The 22728-nt window shown below is 32.7% G+C and overlaps 3 protein-coding genes across 5 annotated transcripts; all 3 read left to right on the forward strand.

The window, feature by feature from the left end:
- Window positions 1-645: 645 nt before the first annotated feature.
- On the forward strand, window positions 646-3660 carry LOC106754817 (D-cysteine desulfhydrase 2, mitochondrial). 2 transcript variants are annotated; one of them, XM_022778832.1, is made up of 8 exons: window positions 646-806; window positions 886-1179; window positions 1292-1339; window positions 1438-1480; window positions 1564-1911; window positions 2470-2599; window positions 2704-2880; window positions 3292-3660. In XM_022778832.1, the coding sequence occupies exons 1-8, from the start codon at window positions 777-779 to the stop codon at window positions 3527-3529; spliced, it is 1308 nt and encodes a 435-aa protein (XP_022634553.1). In that variant the 5' UTR covers window positions 646-776; the 3' UTR covers window positions 3530-3660. The 2 variants fall into 2 exon arrangements, with proteins under 2 accessions (XP_022634553.1, XP_014492373.1); XM_014636887.2 differs by lacking the exon at window positions 1292-1339 and having other exon boundaries at window positions 647-806.
- Window positions 3661-8903: 5243 nt separating this feature from the next.
- Window positions 8904-12288, forward strand: LOC106755897 (protein terminal ear1 homolog). Its single transcript, XM_014638124.2, has 5 exons — window positions 8904-9898; window positions 10073-10733; window positions 11067-11186; window positions 11274-11415; window positions 11513-12288. Exons 1-5 carry the CDS (start codon window positions 9337-9339, stop codon window positions 11816-11818), a joined length of 1791 nt encoding a protein of 596 aa, XP_014493610.2. The 5' UTR covers window positions 8904-9336; the 3' UTR covers window positions 11819-12288.
- A 4790-nt stretch (window positions 12289-17078) lies between these two features.
- On the forward strand, window positions 17079-22668 carry LOC106776571 (ABC transporter B family member 15). 2 transcript variants are annotated; one of them, XM_022778833.1, is made up of 7 exons: window positions 17079-17330; window positions 17519-17573; window positions 17912-18096; window positions 18182-18639; window positions 19122-19662; window positions 19871-21807; window positions 22065-22181. In XM_022778833.1, the coding sequence occupies exons 1-7, from the start codon at window positions 17145-17147 to the stop codon at window positions 22102-22104; spliced, it is 3402 nt and encodes a 1133-aa protein (XP_022634554.1). In that variant the 5' UTR covers window positions 17079-17144; the 3' UTR covers window positions 22105-22181. The 2 variants fall into 2 exon arrangements, with proteins under 2 accessions (XP_022634554.1, XP_014519543.1); XM_014664057.2 differs by having other exon boundaries at window positions 17080-17330; window positions 22114-22668.
- Window positions 22669-22728: the final 60 nt, after the last annotated feature.

Here is a 22728-nt window from a genome sequence, read left to right on the forward strand (position 1 = left end):
ATATAAAATGTTGTAGGTATAATTAGATTTTATACATTAAATTTTGTATGATTAAATTTATTACAATTTAATTTTGTATAATTATATGCACATTCTCTAGATGTAGGGATGCTAACAAATTTAATCAATTTAATTAAACACTAATTCTGTGTCTCATCCAAAAATTAATAATACAAACATACCATAACCATGATTAAATTGTAAAACGTAAAAAACAATAATCTTCTAGGAAAATACATTTTTTCACAATTTTCTAACTCTTTGTCCTGAAAAAGAAATCAACTTTTTTTAACCCAAAATGTTTTTTTTTTCTTTTTGTAATAATATATATTTTTTAAAAAATTTGTTGGTTTGTGTATATTTTTTTGTCTCTCTTTGTATTATTATTGTTTCACTTTCTTGACCTGTGTATTTTTCTTTCTATAATTTTTTAATATTTTTTTGTTGTAGTATAATTGAAAAACAAATATCTACATTTTGGTAACTTTTCTTAGGCTAGTTTACCTACATATTAAAAAATATAGTAAAATCAGTTGGTACTTTCTTTTATATTTTATGTCATTATGTTTATTAGCAATGAATTTTTTTTTTTTTTAAGTAAGTGGTTAATGTTGTTTTTTCTTTTATTTGTTATAGTAAGATGATAACCAAGATTCTGCTGAGTTGTGAGGGAGTAGCTCTAGAAATACAGCAGTTTTACATCATATCTCTTGGGCGTATGTTTGTGTCAGCAAGAAAGGCACGATTGAGGGCTTCCACTTCCGAGTTCAGTGGCCATGATTCATTCTAACATTCTTCAAAATCAGGTTCTTTTTTGTTTCAAATTTCAATCCATGGTGGCGTTTTTTACTTTAACTATGTTACCTTTTGTTCATTCATCGGTAGATTGTTACAAGGCTGAAACTGGGACGTGAGGAGTTTCTGCACAAGCTACTCAACAACAGAAGATGGACATTGCCAACTCCTGAAACCAAAATTCACCAACTGCTACACACACAAGGCCCTAATTTTCTGTTGAACACCCACCCACCTTTCGGTGATGCCAACCCTGTGAGTAAAGAAAGGAACTACTTTTACGTTGTTCGGGATGATTTGTTGCACCCACTTGTTAATGGCAACAAAGCAAGAAAACTTGATGGATTACTTCCTCTCCTTCAACGTTATTCTGTCACTGATGTGGTACAATACTAGCAAAATACAATCTTTCACCTACTCTTTATTACATTAATGTTTTCACAAATGACTTTATTCGATTCTTTACATCGGGGTTATTAAATTTTGTTTCTTGCAGTCTTATAGGTATAGGGTATTTCGCTTGCAATCTTCTCAGTTGTTGCAAGTTAATGTGTTAAATTTATAAATTTCTTTTTACCACACAATTTTCTCAATGTTGGGATTTTCTGAGATCAAATAACATTTAACGGGGACGTTTTCTAGGTTACATGTGGAGGTTGTCAGAGTGCTCACACAGCTGCTGTTGGTAGGTGCTTTCTTGGTTATGGTTATAATACTGCTGAGGTTTTAGTGGTAATACTGTTCAACCATGATTTAATTATTTTGAAGCGGTTCTGTGTGCTGAGAGAGGAATTGTGTCACATCTGCTTCTACGAGGAGAGCAACCTGAAATTTTGACTGGCTATAATTTGATGTCTTCTATGTATGGGAATGTTACATATGTTCCAAGAACTATTTATGCGAATAGGGAAGAGATGCTAAAGAGCTATGCTGAGTCAGTGGCTGGTAACAATGGTTCTGTCCTATGGCTTGGTGATATCATTGAACCTTCTTCGGCAACTGAATTGTCTACTTCTCCGAATTTCATGCAAATGGATGTGAGTAGAAGTGAGGGAAACCATCGACGAAATATTTTAGTTGTCAAAGAAGGTGCTGGTGATTCTGTTGCTCTACTAGGTAATGAGAAGATGGAGTTTCAAAAACAACCAATGAATATCTACAGGAACATTCTCTTTTAACTAGGTAAAAATTCAGATAGAATTGCGCTTGAGCAATCGTGGTCTTTGTTAGATGGTGCTTACCTATATATGTTTTCCGAGATAAAAAACCATTTCTCTTTATTAGGAAAGATAATTTCTGGTTGGAGATGCACATATCTTCTTGATTGCTCAGAAAGAAGTGAGGTTTGGGTCCTAGTATATCACAGAGAAACAATCATCTTATTTGCACCAATTCTAAAATGATTATTGAATCAGTTTAAAAGTACAGTAAATTCATATGCACCTATGCAAGTATTAATGTGAAACCAGTCTTCTACCTGACATTTATGTTCATGTAATTTAGTTTTTCATTGTTATTATGCAATGCTATACATTTTGTGAGAATTTTCATCTTGGTGTTGCTTTTCATGTTCAAATTACTGTCCTTTTTTTGGTAAAAAGGAAATACGTTTGTTGGTGTTTGAGTTTAATTAACTTGTTCAATAACTTATGAAAATAGTTTTCCCTGTTCTAGGTGTTATTCGCTTAGTGGAATACTTATCACAGAATCATTTACTTGGAAAAGAAAGGCCCATGAAATTTGTTGTAGATGCTGGTACTGGCACAACGGCTATTGGTTTAGGACTTGCAGCTCATTGTTTAGGGTTCGCTTCAGCTTGGAGCATGCCATTTTAATTGAAAATATTTTTTAATACTTTTCCTACAACAGCATTAAATCATGGTAAAAGTAATTTTTTCTTCCATGCAGGCTCCCATGGGAGGTATATGCTGTCATGCTGGCTGACAAAATTGAAGGATACAGAAAACAGGAGATGCATTTGATTTCTGAATTTAAGAAGCATTTTAACATTGAGTTTATTGACGAAATTGTATATAGAGAAGATGCTGGGATTGTGAATTGGGTGGAACGTGGTCGTCCAAGAAAGTAAGATGCTATTATACACTTCTGTTTTTTAGCTATGATGTTAAGGACTTCATTGTGTTGTAAAATATTAATAAATTGTTGGCGCATAGAAGAGAAATGATTCTTTGACACACCTAAATTTTTTACATTCATTTGACAGTACTTTTACTTACTTTTTACTCTCTTCTTTCTTGAAAAACTATAAAACTTTATACTTTTTAGACGATTTTACCCTTGTATTCTGTGTTAAATGAATGTAAAAGTGTGTCATGGTATTATTACTCTGCACAGAATAGTGATAATTAGAGTTATTAGAGTGGATAGTGCCTTCAATTAATTATTATTAATTGTTGATTATTAAATCATCATTATCAGGATATGGTAATCTATAGTTTATCTCTTTCCCTCTGAATAACACATTTGAATTTGTAGGTTTGGTAATGTTTTGGAGGGAGAAGTGGAAACGTGTCAACAAATTGCCCAACAAACTGGAATTTTGGTGGATCCTGTGTATACATTAGCTGCTTGGGAAACAGCAATGCTTCTCTCCAGTAACGATGCTGAAGAACCAGAAGTGGTGATGCTTCACACTGGAGGCACATTGGGTATGTTTGGACTAGCACAGAGGTACAAAAATTATTTTGGAATGCTGAAAAAAGGGGTGTTGTAATTTAGATGACAGGTTGAGATGCTTTATTTTGGCACAGAGCTACTCTATTTCATTTTCAGAAAAAAAATGTATTAAAAAAGTGTGGTTAATTTTAATTCTAATTCAATCTTAAATAAAGTAAAATTATAATATATACTCTGAATCTTTTGCTTATATGTTCATCAGCACCGATTATGGAACTAGTTCTACACTTAAATTCTTCGTAATTTTAAGTTTATAGTATGTCCATCTATTTATACAAAATTTTTGACAATATTTAATGGTCAACAACATATTTTGGTTCTTTTTAATAATTATAATTTCTGCAATCATAATAACTTTTGGACATAGAAAACCTAAACGTAAGTGTGAATGATTTTATTTTATTTTATTTATAGTTTTAGTTTTAGTTTGTAAAAATAACTCAGTTTTCTTTTGTTTTAAATTGAGCTTGAAGACAAAATTAAGAAAAAACTCAGTTTGCAGTTGGACCGAAATGAAAATCAACGGTTTCCAATTAAAAGCCAAACATGGCCTTCATTATCTGGTAACGTTGATTTTGGGCATGCGACAGTTTCCTTTTCTGATCCGAAAACTAACGGTTACAATACCATGAACTGAAAGAACAACACAATAAAATGGAAAGTTATTTTCCTGATGCTGACCAAGATCTACCCAAAACTCAGAAAATAAGAAAGCTTTACATCTCATAGACTCTGACGCAGTTATCAAAATGAAATGGATAATTATAATTTTACAATATTTTTTCATAACATTTTAATATTATTTATGTATTAAATCATATTGGTGTTTATGATTATTATTATTATTGATTCTGAAATAATTTTAGACTAATCATAAAATGATACATAAATAATGTTAAAATATTGTTAAAAAATGTTATTAAAATATCATTATCTAAATGAAATTATACTCAATGTTGCGCAGCTCTAACATATTCCTATATTCACCTCTCTTTTAGGAAAAAAAATCAAACAAAAACCATTATATAGTTCTCTCAACTCAGAATTTCAAAGGAACAAGTCAGGTAATTGAACTATTAAATTAAAAAAAGATTAATAATAAAGACTTTAAATATAAATAAGATCATTATCAGTTAGGTCAAAATATAAATATAAATATTATGATAGGTTAATTATATTCATTAAACATTTATTTTTAATATTATTGAAATTTTTCTAACTTCAACATGAGGAAATTAAGAGAATTTTAATCTTGAACTTAAAGTTTGGAGGGTTAAATATGTTTTTCGTCCCCTAACTATTGGCCGTTTTTGTGTTTAGTCCATCTTTCAAACTAAAGTACAATTTAGTCCTTCAACTTTAGAAAACTATGGTTTTAGTCTTTTTTACTAAATTTTTTAAACTTTATTTGCTGTTTCAAGCATGTTACATTATAGCATTTGGATTGCTTACACTGTTTGACACATTTTTGCTTCAATGTTAACTGAGAAATGTGTTTGAAACACCAAATAAAGTTAAAAAAATTTGGTAAAAAGAACTAAAATCAGAGTTTTTTAAAGTTGAAGGACTAAATTATACTATAATTTGAAAGAGGGACTAAATACAAAAATAACTAATAATTAAAGGACGAAAAACATATTTAACTCAAGTTTGAAAAACAGTATGAAGAGGTGCGTGTCCATATTTTCTGCAGTTAAAAAAAAAAAATGAGCTTACATTATTAATTGATAGTTAAAGGGTTTGTTTTGTTCATCATTGAACTGCACAAAGAGCAGAGAGAAACAGAAAAAAAATAATAAGAAATTCCCATCTTGTATTGAAAGAAAAAAAAATAAAAAATAAAAAGGGTAAAATCTAAGGTTTTGGCCACACGTACGTGAAGATTGCGAAACGATTTCCCACAGTGACCCGACAGACATGGTAGTATGACATCTTGGTCCGTGGTCCCGCGCCACGCGACCACTCCCCAAGGTTTCAAATTTGTGATTTTATTACATTATAATATGCATGATGTTTTTTTCTGGCTTGGATTGACGAGAGAAAAAGGATTAAACTGAAATGATTATTCTATAAAGTGTTTGATTTGTTTTTATGATTCCTTCTTAGGGTTTACAAATATCGATGTGGTCTGATTGGAAATAATATAATAATGTTTATGGTTGATTAAGTTAGTGGAGAGAGTGCAGCAAACATTGCTGGTAACAAGGATGGTTCCTTCTTACTTTTCTTTTCATCCCATCCACTGCTTTCTTAAGTAAGATATTCAAATATTAAAATATTAAAATTAAAATATACTCTTGATAAAAATATTAAAATTATTTATCATCCAAAATTGCAGAAGAAACAAAATCAGAATGTGAATATGGTTTCTTATAACGTAGTACTTACTCCCTTCTTAAGAACGCTGCTCATCAAGAACAACCACCAAACATCGCTTTCACCTACTTTAAGTGCCACATTCCTTTCGTCTATACACCCTTTTTTTTTTATAGGATATAATTTTATATTCATTTCACATATACTACAATAATAAAATTATTATAAATAAATAAACTTTTGTATTTTAAAAAAATATAAATAATAGAGTAAAAAGTGGGAAATAATAGTGTTGAATCAACCTAAAGAATTTTAAATGTATCAAAAAGCATTATTTTTCTAAAAAATAAAAAAGTAATGTGAGATGAATGTAAAATATAGGGTTAAATATGTTTTTAGTCTCGTACTTTGGGCGGTTTTAATTTTAGTCCATTTTTAAACTAAGGTACAATTTAGTCCTTTAACTTTAGAAAACTCTGGTTTTAGTCCTTTTTATCAAATTTTTTTAACTTTATTTGTTGTTTCAAGCACGTTTCTTAGTTAATATTGAAGTAAAAATGTGTCAAAAAGTGTAAACAATCCAAATGCTTACACTTTTCAAATGTTTACACTTTTTGACACATTTTTACTTCAATATTAACTAAGAAACGTACTTGAAACAACAAATAAAGTTAAAAAAATTTGGTAAAAAGGACTAAAACCAGAGTTTTCTAAAGTTAAAGTACTAAATTGTACTTTAGTTTGAAAATAGACTAAAACCAAAATCGCCCCAAAATATAAGAACTAAAAACATATTTAACCCTAAAATATGTGTATAAAATGTCATTTTTCTTTTTATGATATTTTTTTTAAATATATATTTACATTCATTTCACACATCACAAAAGTAAAAAAATACACCACTGAGTAACATGCTTTTACATTTTTAGAAAGGAAAAAAAGTAAAAGTAATAATATCAAATGAAATTGTATAAAAAATATTATTATTTTTTTCATAAATATAAAAATTATTTAACATTTATAATATAAAAAAACGACTTTTATATTTTAGACTCTCTTGGTTAAAAACATTAACGTATTAAAAGAGAAAGACGAAAAAGAAACCTTTTGTAACTAAAATTGAAGAGAAAAAAGGAATAATGCTTGCATGAGCTTTTGTAAGAAAAAAAGAGGAAGAAGTATAAAGAAAAATAATAAAAGGATAATGAAAAGGACAATGGAAGACGTGGAAGATGGAGGCAGTGTGATGCAAAGAATCAAATGGTTGAGAAATCTCACCTTTCAGAGCATATTGGAATCCTAACTCAGTGAAAGAGACAATTATTATTAAACTGATCGTAGTGTGTTGGAGCATATACCCACTGCTAATGGCAACTCAAATTCCCTTTTCTTTATTAGTAATCCCAACCATCCACACTTGTCTCCAAGTAACGAGACACCATTCTTATTTTAACTGTCTTTTCCACAATTCAAGTAAATCACTTTTCATGGATTCATCTTTCTTTACCATTCATATTAAGGTTAAATGCATTTTAGTTTTAAATTTAATGTAAAGTTGTAATTAGTTTATATTTTTCATAGTGAGAGTAGAATGATTTGAATCGATTTGCTTTGATAGGAAGACTATCTATGGGAAAAGGATATATTTTTTTAGTATTACTATAGTGGTAGTAATACGACATGTTGATTTCATAGATGAGGTTGAAATGCATGAATTGTAATGATTGATTACGCAGTGTGAGTGAGTATGAGTATGGTATATATTCATCTTATGTTTTTTTTTGTTAGTTAACCCTTATTTGTTTTTATTCGTGTAATGATTATATAACTCGTGTTATTATACAATAAGAGATAATATTACAGTTGATGTTAGAGCTGTTTAGAACGAGGAATCGTCTTAAGAAAAACTTAAGTTTATAAATGTATTATAAAATAATGTTATTTTTGAATTATATTTTGAACAACTTCCAGTATTGATTTTTGGAATAAAATCTTATTTATTATAAAAATTTTGAATTTATTGATTGGTGATGGTATCACATGTTGTTTTATTAGTGAAAAAAGATTTGAAAATTTTTTAATTGACAGTCTAAGAAAGGATGTTACAATGATTAATCATTCAGTCTGTCATTTACTTATCCGGACAGTTTATGACTGTCAAAACTATTTAGGATTGTTCGAATTGATGACTTGTCGTTTGGTCTGTAAATTGACTATCTCGATTATAATTACTATTAGTTTTATGATTGACTAGATGGTCATATAATAAAGACATGGTTCAAATATATTAGTTTGAAAAGTAATTTAAGAAGGAAAAAAATGAACTTAGTTAGTCACAAATATATATTTATTTATTTTTAAGTTTGAGATAGAAATGTACCTTTCTTTGAGATGATTTTTTTTTTAACCGTGATGAAATTTAGAGATTAGAAAGATATTTAATCGTTGATTTGATTAGTTAAAAATGATGTGGAAAAAAATTGAGGTAGCTTACGGGCTTGATTTTGGGCCTAGATGAAATGAAGGGACGAGAAAGATAGCTAAGAAAAAGAGTGTCACAAAATTCAGAGAGTGTAAGGAAGTGTTCACAGAAAAAGCATAATGAGCAGTAGAAAATACAAAAACATGAAATAGTACGGTACTCAACCAGCCATCCCACCCATTTATTACTGTCCTCTTTTGGCATATCTTGTTTTATGCAGCAAACCAACTTCATGGAGAATCAATAACCTTAATTAATATTTATTTAATTAATCATCATGGTTTTAAGATGTTAATGAAAAGCTGTCCCAAACAGATTATACTCTTTGCAAAACTCAAATGTAACATATCACTCTGGTCAAACGCTTCATTTATTGGATTCTCATTTGACTCTTTTTTATATATATTATAACACAATAACGTTGCAACAGACAGTATTTACATTACAAGTATGAATCTAAAAAAGAATAAAATTAAAATATGATATTTTGAAAATGTATATAAATATATTATAACATAAAAAAGGACATTAGTCAAAAGATATTAAATAGAGGAAATTGAATAATATTTTCTTAATTAGCTCATTGAATGTTTGTTTTGAATAGTCTAAATGGTAAGAATGAAGATTTTTGGAAAGGCAGATTAAGATGGAGAAAAGAATAGAGTAATGGGAGGGAGAGAGGGGCAAAAAAGTAAAATCCTTGCAAGCATAACATGGAATGGTGTGGGAGGGAAAGTACATTTTTAGCAACTTTGCCTTCGATAGGAAAGTAGAGAATGAGGAAAACAGTCCAGCGACCGAGTGAGTGAGTGAGTGAGTCAGTTACTGAGTGACTCGCTCCTGTCTTCTCTCTGTCCTTCTTTCTTCCTTCTCCATTCTCTCTCTCTCTGGTTTTCTTTTCTAACCCGTTTCAGAGGCCTTGCTCCGACACAACACAAAAATAACAGAGAAAACCTCTGTGTCTGTCACAGAAACAAAGACATAACAGAAGTGAAGAAGCAGAGGGAAAGGAGGAAAAGAGAGTGGTTCAGTTGAGTGTTGGTCTAATGGGAGAAACCGGAATCATTGTCCGGTTGGAAGGAAGCTTAGACCCAAGAGCCGAAGAGTTCAGACCAAGCATGAACAACCCCATTATTCAATGCCAATGGTACCCTATTCCTCTCCCTCTACCCTTACCGTTACCTTTGCCCTTCCCACACCCTCTTCCTCCTCCTCCGCCTCCTCACCTCTCTACCTCCTCCACCCGTTCCCTCCTCCTCACGCCGCTCCCCTTCACCTCCGACTCCGCCCTCCGCGCCGAACTCCAGGCTTTCGGCGACGTCAGAGCCCTCCAAACGGAAGCTCTCCGCCACGGAATCCTCATCGTCCACTTCTACGACCTCCGCCATGCAGAGTCCGCCTTCGCCGCCATCCGCTCCATGCACCACCACTTCCCTCAGGTCGCCCCCGCCTCCCCAGGCCTCCTCTCCGCCCGCCCCATCTCTGCACACTACGTGCTCCCCTCCTCCTCCTCCATCCCCGACGCCCACAACCAAGGCACCCTCGTGGTCTTCAACTTAGACCCTCACCTCTCCACCGACCACCTCCGTCGACTCTTCCACCCTTTCGGTATCTCTGCAAACCCTTTTCTCGTTTTTTCTTATTATTATTATTATATTTGTTGCAAACTGAGGAGGTGATAAAAAGAATAAATAATAATAATGGGATTGAGACGTCTCTGTCTTAGACTTTTTGTTTCTCCACTTTGGTTAGCTTTTTTTGATTTTGTTTTGGTGGGGATAGGTCCCATAAAGGAATTGAGAGATACACCATGGAAAAAGAACCAAAGATTCGTGGAGTTCTTCGACACCAGAGACGCTGCCAAGGCCTTGAAACACATGAACGGCAAGCAAATCCACGGGAAACCCATCATTATCGAGTTCAGCAGACCCGGTGGTCACACTCGCAAATTCTTCCACCACTCTCCTTCCTCCAAAACTACTCCTCTCGATTTCAATGCCCAACCACCACCCTTCCCTCCTTCCCCGCCTCGTCGTTTTCCTGCTCCTCGCTTGCATACCTCTCACCCTCAATTCTCTCGCAATAAATCATTGCCAAGTCCCGTCAAGGTCCAAGATTCTGTCGATGAGCCAATTGGGTCAATCACTTTGACCGGGGATGTTGGAAATGGGGTTCAAGACCAGCACCACTCACATGCTGGTGGCCCCCCTAGGAGGAATCTTACCAGAAAGCAGAATTGCGAGACCACGCTAGTCGTAGCAACCACAAAGCAGCAGCACCAACAACAACACCCACAGCAACTACCTAGAAGTAGGCACTGGAAGGGAAAGCAGGCAAAGAAACTCGAAGCTCGCTTTCTAATTAAAGAGGATGCCATTGTCGAATCTGGTCCCAAAGATACTCGAACCACTGTCATGATCAAAAACATTCCCAACAAGTACAGGTCCGTTTTTTTTCTATATTTTAATTATACTCCGTTGCTTCATTTTCTTCTGTTTCTGTTCCTGTTATCTTACCTCCTACTATGAGCTCAGACCATCAGAAATCACCAATTGAGATAGAGATAGAGAGAGAGAGAGTGAGTGAGTGAGAGAAAGGTGCTACGAGATGTACTACTAAGTATAATACTGTAAAGTATAATGATTGTATGAATGAGTATTGAATAAATTAAAGTTTGATGTGGTGTTTTTTATTGTTTATTATTTATTTGTTTTTGTTTCGATTTGAAATTCTCAAGCATTTTATATTCTGTGTGAAATTTTTGGACATGATGCAGTCAGAAGTTGCTATTGAACATGCTGGATAATCACTGCATACACTGCAACGAGCAGATTGCAGACGGCCATGAGCAGCCTCTATCCTCCTACGACTTCGTGTACCTCCCCATCGATTTCAAGTATGTTTTTGCATTTCCTTTGACCAGAACTGATTAATTAATTAATTAAATCACCCTGCAAATTTATGTTGTTGTGTTTTGGAACAGCAACAAGTGCAACGTGGGATATGGGTTCGTGAACATGACATCCCCGGAGGCGACACTCAGACTCTACAAGGCCTTCCATCTTCAACATTGGGAGGTTTTTAACTCAAGAAAAATCTGTGAAGTCACCTATGCAAGAGTTCAGGTATGACACTAAAGACTGCTGCAAAAAAATAAAATAAAATAAAAAATACCAGTGGCTGTAGTAAATGATCATAATGAATGGTTTAATGACAATGAAGGGTTTGGAGGCATTGAAGGAGCACTTTAAGAACTCAAAGTTCCCATGCGAGATGGAGCATTACCTGCCAGTGGTGTTTACACCACCTCGAGATGGCAGGGAACTCACCGAGCCACTTCCCTTAGTGGGGAACAGCACCAACAAGCAGCACCAACCACCCGTTTCAATTCCGAACTGCGATGATAATGGCGGTGATGACGTGGAAAGCAGCAAAAGCGGCGACGTAGGCGATGATGATGATGATGACGATGACACGAATGCAGAGGTTGGTGGTGGTGGAGGCCTAGAAGAAGACTCTGAAGGGTAGAATAGTAGTAGTAGTGTTGTGATTGTGAATGAATCGATAAAAAAATGTGTGATAGAATGAATTTAGCATCAGCTAGCTCAGGCAGAAGGTGGTTGAGCAACGAGCCACACCTGTGTTCTCTCTCTCTCTCTCTCTCTCGTCGTGTTCGTACCTACGAACCTCTTGCTGCTCACTGCTCACCTTTCCTCCAATTTCTTCATTTTTTTTTCTTTAATGTTTTTTTCTTCAGTCTAGTGATATTTCATTTTCTCTTTTGAATCGCCTGTGTAGCCCTGTAGGTTCTGCTGCTTAAGATGTAGTGTTTTACTTTGCTTTGGAATTTCGTTTTCAAGAATTTCAATGTATTATTTATAGATAGAAAACTTGAACGATGGACAACATAGAAACCATAGCCGTTTGTTCTTCAAAGTTACGACGTTTATGTCGGTTATAGAGTGCACTTCTTAAGGAACTAATACAAGAAACTCTACAAGTGAAAAGATACAACTTTTAAGTGTAGTTCCTACTTTTTTTTTTGTTTTTTTTTTTTGTATGTTATCTTGTTTGATAGAAATAGAAAAGAACAAGGTTAAAAATGAGTCTGTAATTTCTATCAGTTCTTATTCGTCTAGTTTTTCAATTTGGTCTAACCCCAAATAAAGGATAACTTTTTATTTAGTACAGTGAAAGCAAAGGGTAAAAGATTACTGTCAAAGCGTTCACATAGCTGGGTCTTTTATTATGTATGCAGAGATTTAGTTTTTCACTGTGGATGATGAAAAAGACATTGCTGACAAACCTGAAATTTATTTATTATTATTAGCCCTTGAATAAATAAATAAGTTAATATTAATATAGTTTATGGGTTGTGTTTTTTTGTTTGATGAGAGAGAAGAACATTTAATGTTGTTCTGGTGCATTTGGTTGTGTAGCTTTCAGTTGAGCTGCTAAAGAAAAGAAAGAGAAAGAGAAAGAAGGAGGCAGCAGCAGTAGCAGCACCCCTTCACATCTCTGTCAGATTTTTTTCACCTGTTCTTTTCCTCATTTGATTCTCTGGGGTTTTGACACTTGGACCACCTGATTCTCTCCACGTCATCTCCACTTTCCATCTCAAACCTCGTATCATCTCTCTTCTTTCTCACCTTCATCTTTCTCACATTAATTGCACATTATTTCTAACACATTATGTTACCACTCAAACTTCATTGCAAAACCTCACTCTTTTTAATAAAACTCCATTACAAAACTTTCATAAATTAATTTATTTTAGTGTACTATTATTTTAGAATATAAGCTTTTTTTATTTATTGTATTATATTTTATTTTAATTTGAATTTAAAAATTATTTCAAATTTAATTTCCATTTTACAAATTATTTTTTAAATATATATCAAAGATTTATTCTATCTCATTTTTAAGGTCTTTCACTTTTTCTTCTAAAATTAACTTTAATAACTAAACTTCTTTAAATAACTAATTAAACAATACTTATATTTTCTAATATTGAAGAATATTGCAGATTCTTTCCTGTTTATATTAATATTTTCAATATTTTATAAATGTGGTAGAATATATGTTGTCCTTTTTATGTCTTTTGAGTGCCGTTTTGTCAGAAAGTTCTTATTCTTGTTTATCTATAATTTTTAAAGTAAGAGAATTTTTTATTTTTTTTATCAATCAAGATATCCCTATTTGACATTATTATTTTCTATTTAGTTGTATAGTTTGAATTAGTATGCATTCTTCATGGAATATAAACGAAAATTAGTATAATAAAAATTCAAATATTTAACAACTACCTCGACTGTATATTTAAAATTTAATTTTGGAAACATTTTTAAATTAAAATAATCACACGTTTGATCTATAATCAGATTCTTTTCCATTTTATTCTAAAATAATTATATACATACTAAATAATTAATTGATATTTTGTCTTTTCAAATAAATTACGTCAATGTGAATATGCTTATAACCGATACAATTATTCAATTAATATAAAATAACAAAATTATTTTCACAAAGAGCATATTTATTGTTACTTTCTAATCTATAATAATTGTACTACAAAGTATAATACTATTTATATCATACATTCTTTTAGTTTAATAGTTTTTTCTTTTCTGTTATAACATTTTTTTAATGCTTTAAATTTGATTTTCTTAACGAACAAATCAAAATGTAACGTTATTACAACAATTATTTATAATAAAAATATCAAACAGTATCTCATTAGTTAAAATTGATTTATTGACAATATATATATATATATATATATATATATATATATATATATATATATATATATATATATATATATATATTACATCAACAAATACACATCCCATTGTTAGTTATAACAGTATTATCACCGTAAACATGAAGAGAAGTAACCACATTAACTTATTTTAGTAAAAAATAAAATAAAATAAATATTTAAAATAAAAAAAACAAATTGAAAGACTATATAATGCTGCATATCAATTCTTATGTGATAGAGGTTAAATGAGTCATTTATTAATCAATCATATAATGTTGAACTTTGTAACATAGTTTTAAAAACTTAGAAGTGCAAAAGAAAATTATAAATATATACAAATTTGAGATGATAAACTATATATATTAAAATTAAAAATTATATATTTTTACTTATATACTTATTTATATGTATACATGAATTTTGAAAGCCAAAATCTCTAAAGAAAAAAACGCATTAATAACATTTACGTTTCTATTCTCCTAAATAAGAACAGTTACGTTACTTTTTTAATTAGAGTTACGTTTTCATTATAATATATAAGTTTTAGACTCTCCATCAAATAAATAATAACGAGAAGAAAAAAATATTAATTTTTTTTATGATTAAATATGTATATAGTCTTTAAACTTTTATAATAAATATTAATATATTATGATGTTGAAACTTAAAATATGAATACTATTTTTGAGTTAATAATGTTAATTTTGTTGGATTCGTTAAAAGGTGTTTTTATGTTGATGTTAAGTTAAAATTTATTAAACGATGTAAACAATTTAATGATAAGTAAAAAACATTTAATGTAATCAGATTAATAAAATTAAATTTATTTATTTTTAAATTTTTGATTAAATTATATTGTTTTGTATGATTTTTTAATTAACTATATATCAGACTATTGATTGTTGGTGAAGATTCCAGAAGAATCATCTTCAATATCGAATGATTGACTAACCAGTCCATTAGTTATCTGTTAAGTTAATTAGTCTATGCTAAATCTGTCTAGAAATAAAGTGTAATTATTTACAATTGAAAAATATATCCCAAAATTTATAAGCATAAGTAGAAAATAAAGAAGTAAGTAATTTTATATTTATTCATAATTAATATTTGAACTATCCAATTTTGACTGATTTTAATGTTAGAATGTTTTCTGTTTTCTGCAAATAATCTTATAACACAAACGAATAACTATAGAAAAACTTTTGTTTGGTAGTAACGAGGAGAAGCATAAGTGTGGGGGAAGCATGCGTGGTTGATATATATACTTTTCGATGCAATCAAGGTCACACGGTTGGCCACTTACACGTATCAATTCCTTAAACCAAATATTCACATAAATCTCTGTTTCAGTTTATGTAATGTTTAAATTTTTTTATTTATTATTATCTTTAATTCTGTGAGAAAAATTTAGGTTTAATACCGCTTTTGGTTCTTAGTGTGAGAGGTTTTGTTCAATATGGTCATACCTTTTTTTAGTAACAATTGATCTCACTTTTAAAAAAACTGTTCAATTGATTCCTTTTTTATTACGACGTCTATTTTCTAACGGTGCTGGTTACGATGTCAATAGGTTCTTTCATACATTCACCTATCCAAATGTTATTTTAATAGTCCTGAGATAATGTTATGTTAAAAATCATGTCATCATCGTATACAATAAAAACTATAATAAATAATTTAAACTTAAATATGAAACCACTATGAACAAAAAAGACTCAATTGAACAGTTTTTTCAAAAGATGGGATCAATTGTTATGAAAAAAAAAAGTAAGACCATATTGAACAAACCCTCCTAAACTAGAAACCAAAAGCAGTATTAAACCAAAAATTTAAAATCCAAATAATAATAATACGAAGCAGCAGCGTATAATAACATAAATTAAAAAGCTTTGTCGTTATATAGTTGGACAGTGGACTACTTTGGAAACACCATTTGTACGGACACCCCGTCTCTTATGCCTCTTCCTTGGTGAAAAATGTTATTTTAATTAATCATTTTTATTTAAATAATTCATTTAGTTGTGGTATAAACCCTGCTATAGATGCTTTGGAGAATCTACTTCTGTCACCAAGTATGACAAGTCAGTGTTGTTATAAATTTTTTTAACATGTATTTAATTTTTGTGGATGAAAAAAAGTACAACTTTAACTAAGGATTTTAATAAAATTAAATATCCCATCAACAAATTTTGACTCACAAGTTTAAAAATCAAATCACATTACCTAACTTATGCATTGTATTTGATGAACACATTAAAAATCCAACTCAAATTAGTTAAGTCGATTTTGATAAAAAAAGTTATTTTATATCTTGACAACTTTTTAAAATAATTTATGTGATATTTTATGATTGATGAGTTTCAAATATATAAACTAATAAAGTAATGATTTATAATCTGTTGTAAAAATATTATTAAAATATTATAATCCTAAAGTATATAAATGGATAAAAACTTTTATTTTCAGTGAGTTTGAATTAATTTAATTTTTTTATTTTAAATATTTAGTTTTTTCCTTTTTCTATTCTCATCATGTGAAAGGAAATGCATAACACATGAGTCTCTATACATCAGAGAGTGAGATTGATTATATTATTCATTTGATGTTGCTTTCACTCCATAAATAAACCAAAATTCAGTCGAATACTACAAGACACTATTTTTCCGTTCACACCACACTCCTTGCTCTGAATTACAAATCGATAGGTTCAATGATCATGTTTTGGAGTAGATTCTTTCTCTAACTTATCTTCTTCGTCGTTGGTGTCTGGATGTTATATGTGTTCCTTGTGATTAAAACTATACAAGTAACACCAAAATAACATAATCATATGATGTCTTGTTCAGTCAAACTATAATATGATGTCTCTTGGTGGCAAGGAATTAATTGAGGAATACTTCAACTAGTAAACAAGTGCCGGCATTAATGTTAAAATCATGTGGTAGCTCAATCAATCCATATGGCCATAATTCAGCTCTAAATAGAAAACTACAATAACTTGAAACAAGTGCAAAGATACCTATGATAGACAACAAGGTGTTCAAGAATTTAAGAACTTTGTGGCAGGCATAGAAATCCCACCAGAATATGGGTAGCAAAGGTGGAATTTTCCGTTATGCAGATGGAGTTGACAAATTTCTGTTACTGTTTGGGACATTGGGTTGCATTGGAGGTGGATTACAAACCCCCATGACAATGCTTGTTCTTGGTAGTTTGATAAATGATTATGAAGGTGGATCTGAACATTCCGTGCCCGACCAGGTTATAGACAAGGTAATTAGTACGTGAGATCATCACTGAAGCATTCCACAGCATAAATGCGAAATTTCAAAGACATGGTTTCGTTACTTTTTCTTGCTGTTAGTTATGATGACATTCCACAGCATAAATATATATATTTATATTCCAAATTTTTCATTTGCTAAAAAACATCTGACAAAGTTCTGTCATCATTCTTTCAGTACGCTCTAAGGCTGCTTGGTGTTGCAATTGGGGTTGCTTTATCCTCCTTTATAGGTAAGCATTGCTGCAATTCCAGATATTTGGTTTCCATTGTCAATGATAACTGGGGCTGTTGAAATTGTGCTTTTTACTGTGCAGCAAATCATGGATATGTGTAAAACATTTTACGAAAAAAAAAAAAAACTGTCCAGCTAAAGTAATTATTCCCCTTTTCTTTGACAAGTGGATATCATGACCTGATTCAATGAACTGACAATTGCTTGAATTCGTTTTCCACTTTGGCAAGATAATTATTTCTGATGTAGTAAGAACTGAATATTGGTTGGTCAGAAACAGAAAAAGTTCAATATTTGATTTCAAAGAGAGTGCATGCATATTATGTTATTTTGCAGAAGGGGTATGTTGGACAAGAACTGCAGAGAGACAAACTTCCCGCATGAGAACTGAATACCTTAAATCAGTCCTAAGGCAAGAGGTCGGTTTCTTCGACAAGCAAACCGACTCTTCCACAACTTTCAAAGTTATTGCCACCATAACTTCTGATGCTCAAACAATCCAAGATACCATGGCTGATAAGGTATACGTACTCAATTATTTATAGAACCTTCCACCTTGTTTTGTTGAAGTCTTTGTGGTAAATCATTTGTATGTGTTTGTTGCAGGTGCCCAATTGTCTGGGTCACCTCTCAGCATTTTTCTCTAGCTTTATAGTGGCACTCTTCCTTTCATGGAGACTTGCAGTGGCTGCTTTTCCATTTTCAATCATGATGATCATGCCGGCAATCATATTTGGGAAGGCCATGAAAGAACTGGGAAATAAAATGAAGGATGCATATGGAGTTGCTGGTAGCATAGCTGAACAAGCAATCTCTTCAATTCGCACTGTTTATTCATATGTGGGCGAGAAGCAAACAATGCAAGCGTTCAACTCGAGTCTTGAAAAAAGTATGGAGATTGGCATAAAACAAGGTCAAATCAAGGGAGTGATAATCGGTAGCATTGGGTTGCTATATGCTACTTGGGCATTCCAATCTTGGGTTGGCAGTGTTCTGGTCAGGACAAAAGGAGAAAGTGGTGGTCCTGTGTTTTGTGCTGAGATATGCATCATTTGGGGAGGACTGTGAGTTAATTTCCCCCTTTTCTGTCCATTTGTCAAGTAATAAATTTTCAAGTTTAACATGAGGTTCTTGGAAAAACATGTTATATTTGTTGGAAGTCCCACGTTGAACAGCAATAAAGTCAATTTAAAATATATAATCGTATGCAAGCCTCATCCGATACATTGGCTTGTGAGGTTGAGTTATATGTACAGGTCTAACCTCACAGGCCAGTTTTGTGGTTCCAAAATCAGAACCAAATTTTTATATACAAAACCTAATGATACTTAAAATTCAAAACTCCAAGAAAATGAGTTTGTAAGTCTTTCTTTTTTTATATGTAGTTTATCTTGTTCATCTCTTTGTAATATAAAACTTTCAACTCTACGCTTGAATTCCTTGTAATAAGAAGAATAACTAATATTGAATTGGAGAAATACTTGCTTCTCTTGTTCCCGGGACTTCATTGCTTAATTTCCGTGTCTGTTGAATTTAAAATGCTCAGGTCTCTGATGAGTGCACTCCCAAATCTTGGTTTCATATTAGAGGCAACAATAGCTACTACCCGGATTTTTGAGATGATTGATCGAGTGCCAAGCCTAAATTCTTACAGAGAAAAAGGAAAGGTCTTAACACATGCAAGAGGAGAAATCACATTTCAAGATGTTGAGTTTAGTTACCCATCAAGGCCAGATGCACTGATTCTCCAAGGACTTAATCTGAAGGTGCAGGCAGGAAAAACACTAGGCTTAGTTGGAGGGAGTGGTTCAGGCAAATCTACTATAATCTCTTTGCTTGAAAGATTTTATGATCCTGTTTACGGCGAGATATTGCTTGATGGATATGATATACAGACACTTCACGTTAAGTGGTTAAGGTCCCAGATGGGACTGGTAAATCAGGAGCCAATTCTCTTTGCAACATCCATAAGGGAAAACATTCTATTTGGAAAGGAAGGAGCTTCAATGGATGGAGTTATAAGGGCAGCAAAGGCAGCAAATGCACATGATTTCATTGTCAAACTTCCTGATGGATATGAAACTCAAGTAAGCTATTAATTCTGTCCCATTCCATACTTAATTTGTATTAGCAAGATCCTAACTAGCCAATAGTTTTATGAGCGTTGAGAACAAGAGCTTTTAAAGATAACTAAATACAAATCTTGATACAGTATAAGAAATCTTCATGCATATTAATTATGTAGTTTTATTTTGTTCAATGTGATTGCTTAGAAGATTTCAATTTGTTGTTTAGGTGGGACAATTCGGTGCTCAGTTGTCTGGAGGACAAAAGCAAAGGATTGCCATTGCAAGGGCTTTGATAAGAGAACCCAAAATCCTGCTACTTGATGAAGCAACAAGTGCTTTGGATTCACAGTCCGAAAGACTAGTGCAGGAGGCCCTTGAGAAAGCTTCTAGAGGCAGGACAACGATTATCATAGCGCATCGCCTGTCAACAATTCGTAAGGCTGATTCAATTGTAGTTCTTCAATCAGGAAGAGTCGTTGAATGTGGTTCCCATGATGAGCTACTCCAACTGAACAATGGACAAGGAGGGGCTTACAGAAAAATGCTACAGCTGCAACAAGCGACAAGTCAAAACGAAATTGCATTGCATACAATAAACAAGACTTCCTTAGCTATGGAAAATCTTACAAGTCCAAATTCGAGATGGCAAAGTAGCCCAACTCATCATGCATTTAGCTCAACACAACCATTTAGTCCCATATATTCAATCAGTGTTGTAGGGTCTAGCTTTGATGACTACGACAGGGAAAACTTTGAGAAATCTTCACATGCTAACTTCTCTCAATGGCGTTTACTGAGAATGAATTCCCCTGAGTGGAGACATGCTTTGCTTGGTTGTTTAGGGGCCATTGGCTCTGGAATATGTCAACCAATTTACTCCTATTGCTTGGGAATAGTTGCATCAGTCTACTTTATAAAAGATGACTCTCTCATCAAATCAAAAATCAGGTTGTACTCCTCCATCTTCTGCTGCATTGCTGTTGTCTACTTCATTTCAGGCCTCCTTCAACATTACAATTTTACCATTATGGGGGAGAGTTTGCTAAAAAGGGTGCGAGAAAATTTGCTAGAGAAGGTGTTGACTTTTGAGATGGGATGGTTTGATCAAGAGGAGAACGGAAGTGCAGCAATTTGTGCTCGTTTGGCAACTGAAGCCAACTTGGTCAAATCCCTTGTTGCAGAACGAATGTCATTGATAGTTAATATTTCTGTTATGGCTCTGTTGGCTTTTGTACTTAGTTTAATTGTTACGTGGAGGGTGGCAATAGTCATGATTGCAATGCAACCTTTGATCATTGCATGTTTCTACTCAAAAAACATTCTCATGAAAAGTATGGCAGGGAAAGCAAGAAGGGCTCAGAGAGAAGGTAGTCAATTAGCAATGGAAGCTACTGTTAACCACAGGACTATTGCTGCCTTTTCATCTGAGAAAAGGATTTTAAACTTGTTCAGAACTTCTATGGAGGGCCCTAAGAAGGAGAGCATCAAGCAATCATGGATTTCGGGTTCCATTTTGTCAGTCTCATATTTTGTAACAACAGCATCTATAACTTTGACTTTTTGGTATGGAGGCCGGTTATTGAATCGAAAGCTGGTGGATTCAAAACATCTTTTGCAAGTTTTCCTCATTTTGATGGGCACTGGTAGACAAATTGCAGAGACAGCAAGTGCAACTTCTGACATAGCTAAAAGTGGAAGAGCCATTAGTGCAGTATTTGCTATACTGGATAGGAAAAGTGAGATTGAACCGGAAGATCCTAGACATAGAAAGTGTAAAAGTTCTTTGAAGGGCCATATAAAACTTAGAGATGTCTTTTTCTCGTACCCAACAAGGCCAGACCAAATGATTCTCAAGGGCCTCAATCTTGATATTGAAGCAGGCAAAACAGTTGCATTAGTGGGACAAAGTGGCTCGGGTAAATCAACCATCATTGGCTTAATCGAAAGATTTTATGACCCCATGAAGGGATCCATATGCATAGACAATTGTGACATAAGGGAATTTAACTTAAGAAGTTTGAGAGCACATATTGCCTTGGTTAGTCAGGAGCCAACTCTCTTTGCAGGAACTATACGTGACAACATTGTGTATGGAAAAAAGGATGCATCAGAAGATGAAATAAGAAAGGCAGCACGTCTTTCAAATGCTCATGAGTTTATAAGGTACACTCTAGTTCTTTTTCTGTTTTCTTAAATAGAAGTAATTTCTATGCCTTCAGCTTTTTACAATTTTTACACCATCAACCAATGATATCATTGTTCGCATGACATTTAAGACCATTATAGATGTCAACATACTTAGGTGATTTGTTATTGCAAGAAAGTGTAAAAATCAATGAACTTAACATATATGACCATTTGTAAATAGTCTATGCGAATTTTTGTACTATTTACTCTTCTGAACCTCCCTTTTGCAATAGGAACATAGAAAACATAGTTGCCTTTAGTAACACAACTTAAGTGATGTAGTTCGATGAAAGATGGATACGATACTTACTGTGGAGAAAGAGGAGTGCAGCTATCAGGAGGGCAGAAGCAGAGAATAGCCATTGCTCGAGCAGTACTTAAGAATCCTTCAATCCTTCTGCTAGATGAGGCAACAAGTGCTCTAGACAGTGTATCAGAAAATCTGGTGCAGGAGGCTCTGGAGAAAATGATGGTTGGAAGAACGTGTGTGGTTATAGCTCACCGTTTGTCAACAATACAGAATGTTGACTCCATAGTTGTTATTCAAAATGGGAAGGTGGTGGAACAAGGGTCACACTCGGAGTTATTGAGAATTGGATCAAATGGGGCCTATTACTCCTTGACTAGGCTACAACAAGACCACTCAACATGAGTATGAATTTTGGATAATGATCTGCTATGCTCCTATATGACCAATGTACACAAAATTCTGCAATTTAAAATAATAAACCATTTTTTGTATCCAAAATATATACATAGATTAGAAGAGTAGTTTGACATGGTGAATAGTTCTTGCGTTATGTATTTATTTGGAACAAAGGGGCATCTTTTTTACCAGTCCAGAAGCCTACAATACTGTTCTTATATCAGATCCATCTTTCTCCCTAAAAAATTCCC

The sequence above is a fragment of the Vigna radiata genome, chromosome 2, assembly GCF_000741045.1.
Source record: "Vigna radiata var. radiata cultivar VC1973A chromosome 2, Vradiata_ver6, whole genome shotgun sequence".
Lineage (NCBI taxonomy): Eukaryota > Viridiplantae > Streptophyta > Magnoliopsida > Fabales > Fabaceae > Vigna > Vigna radiata.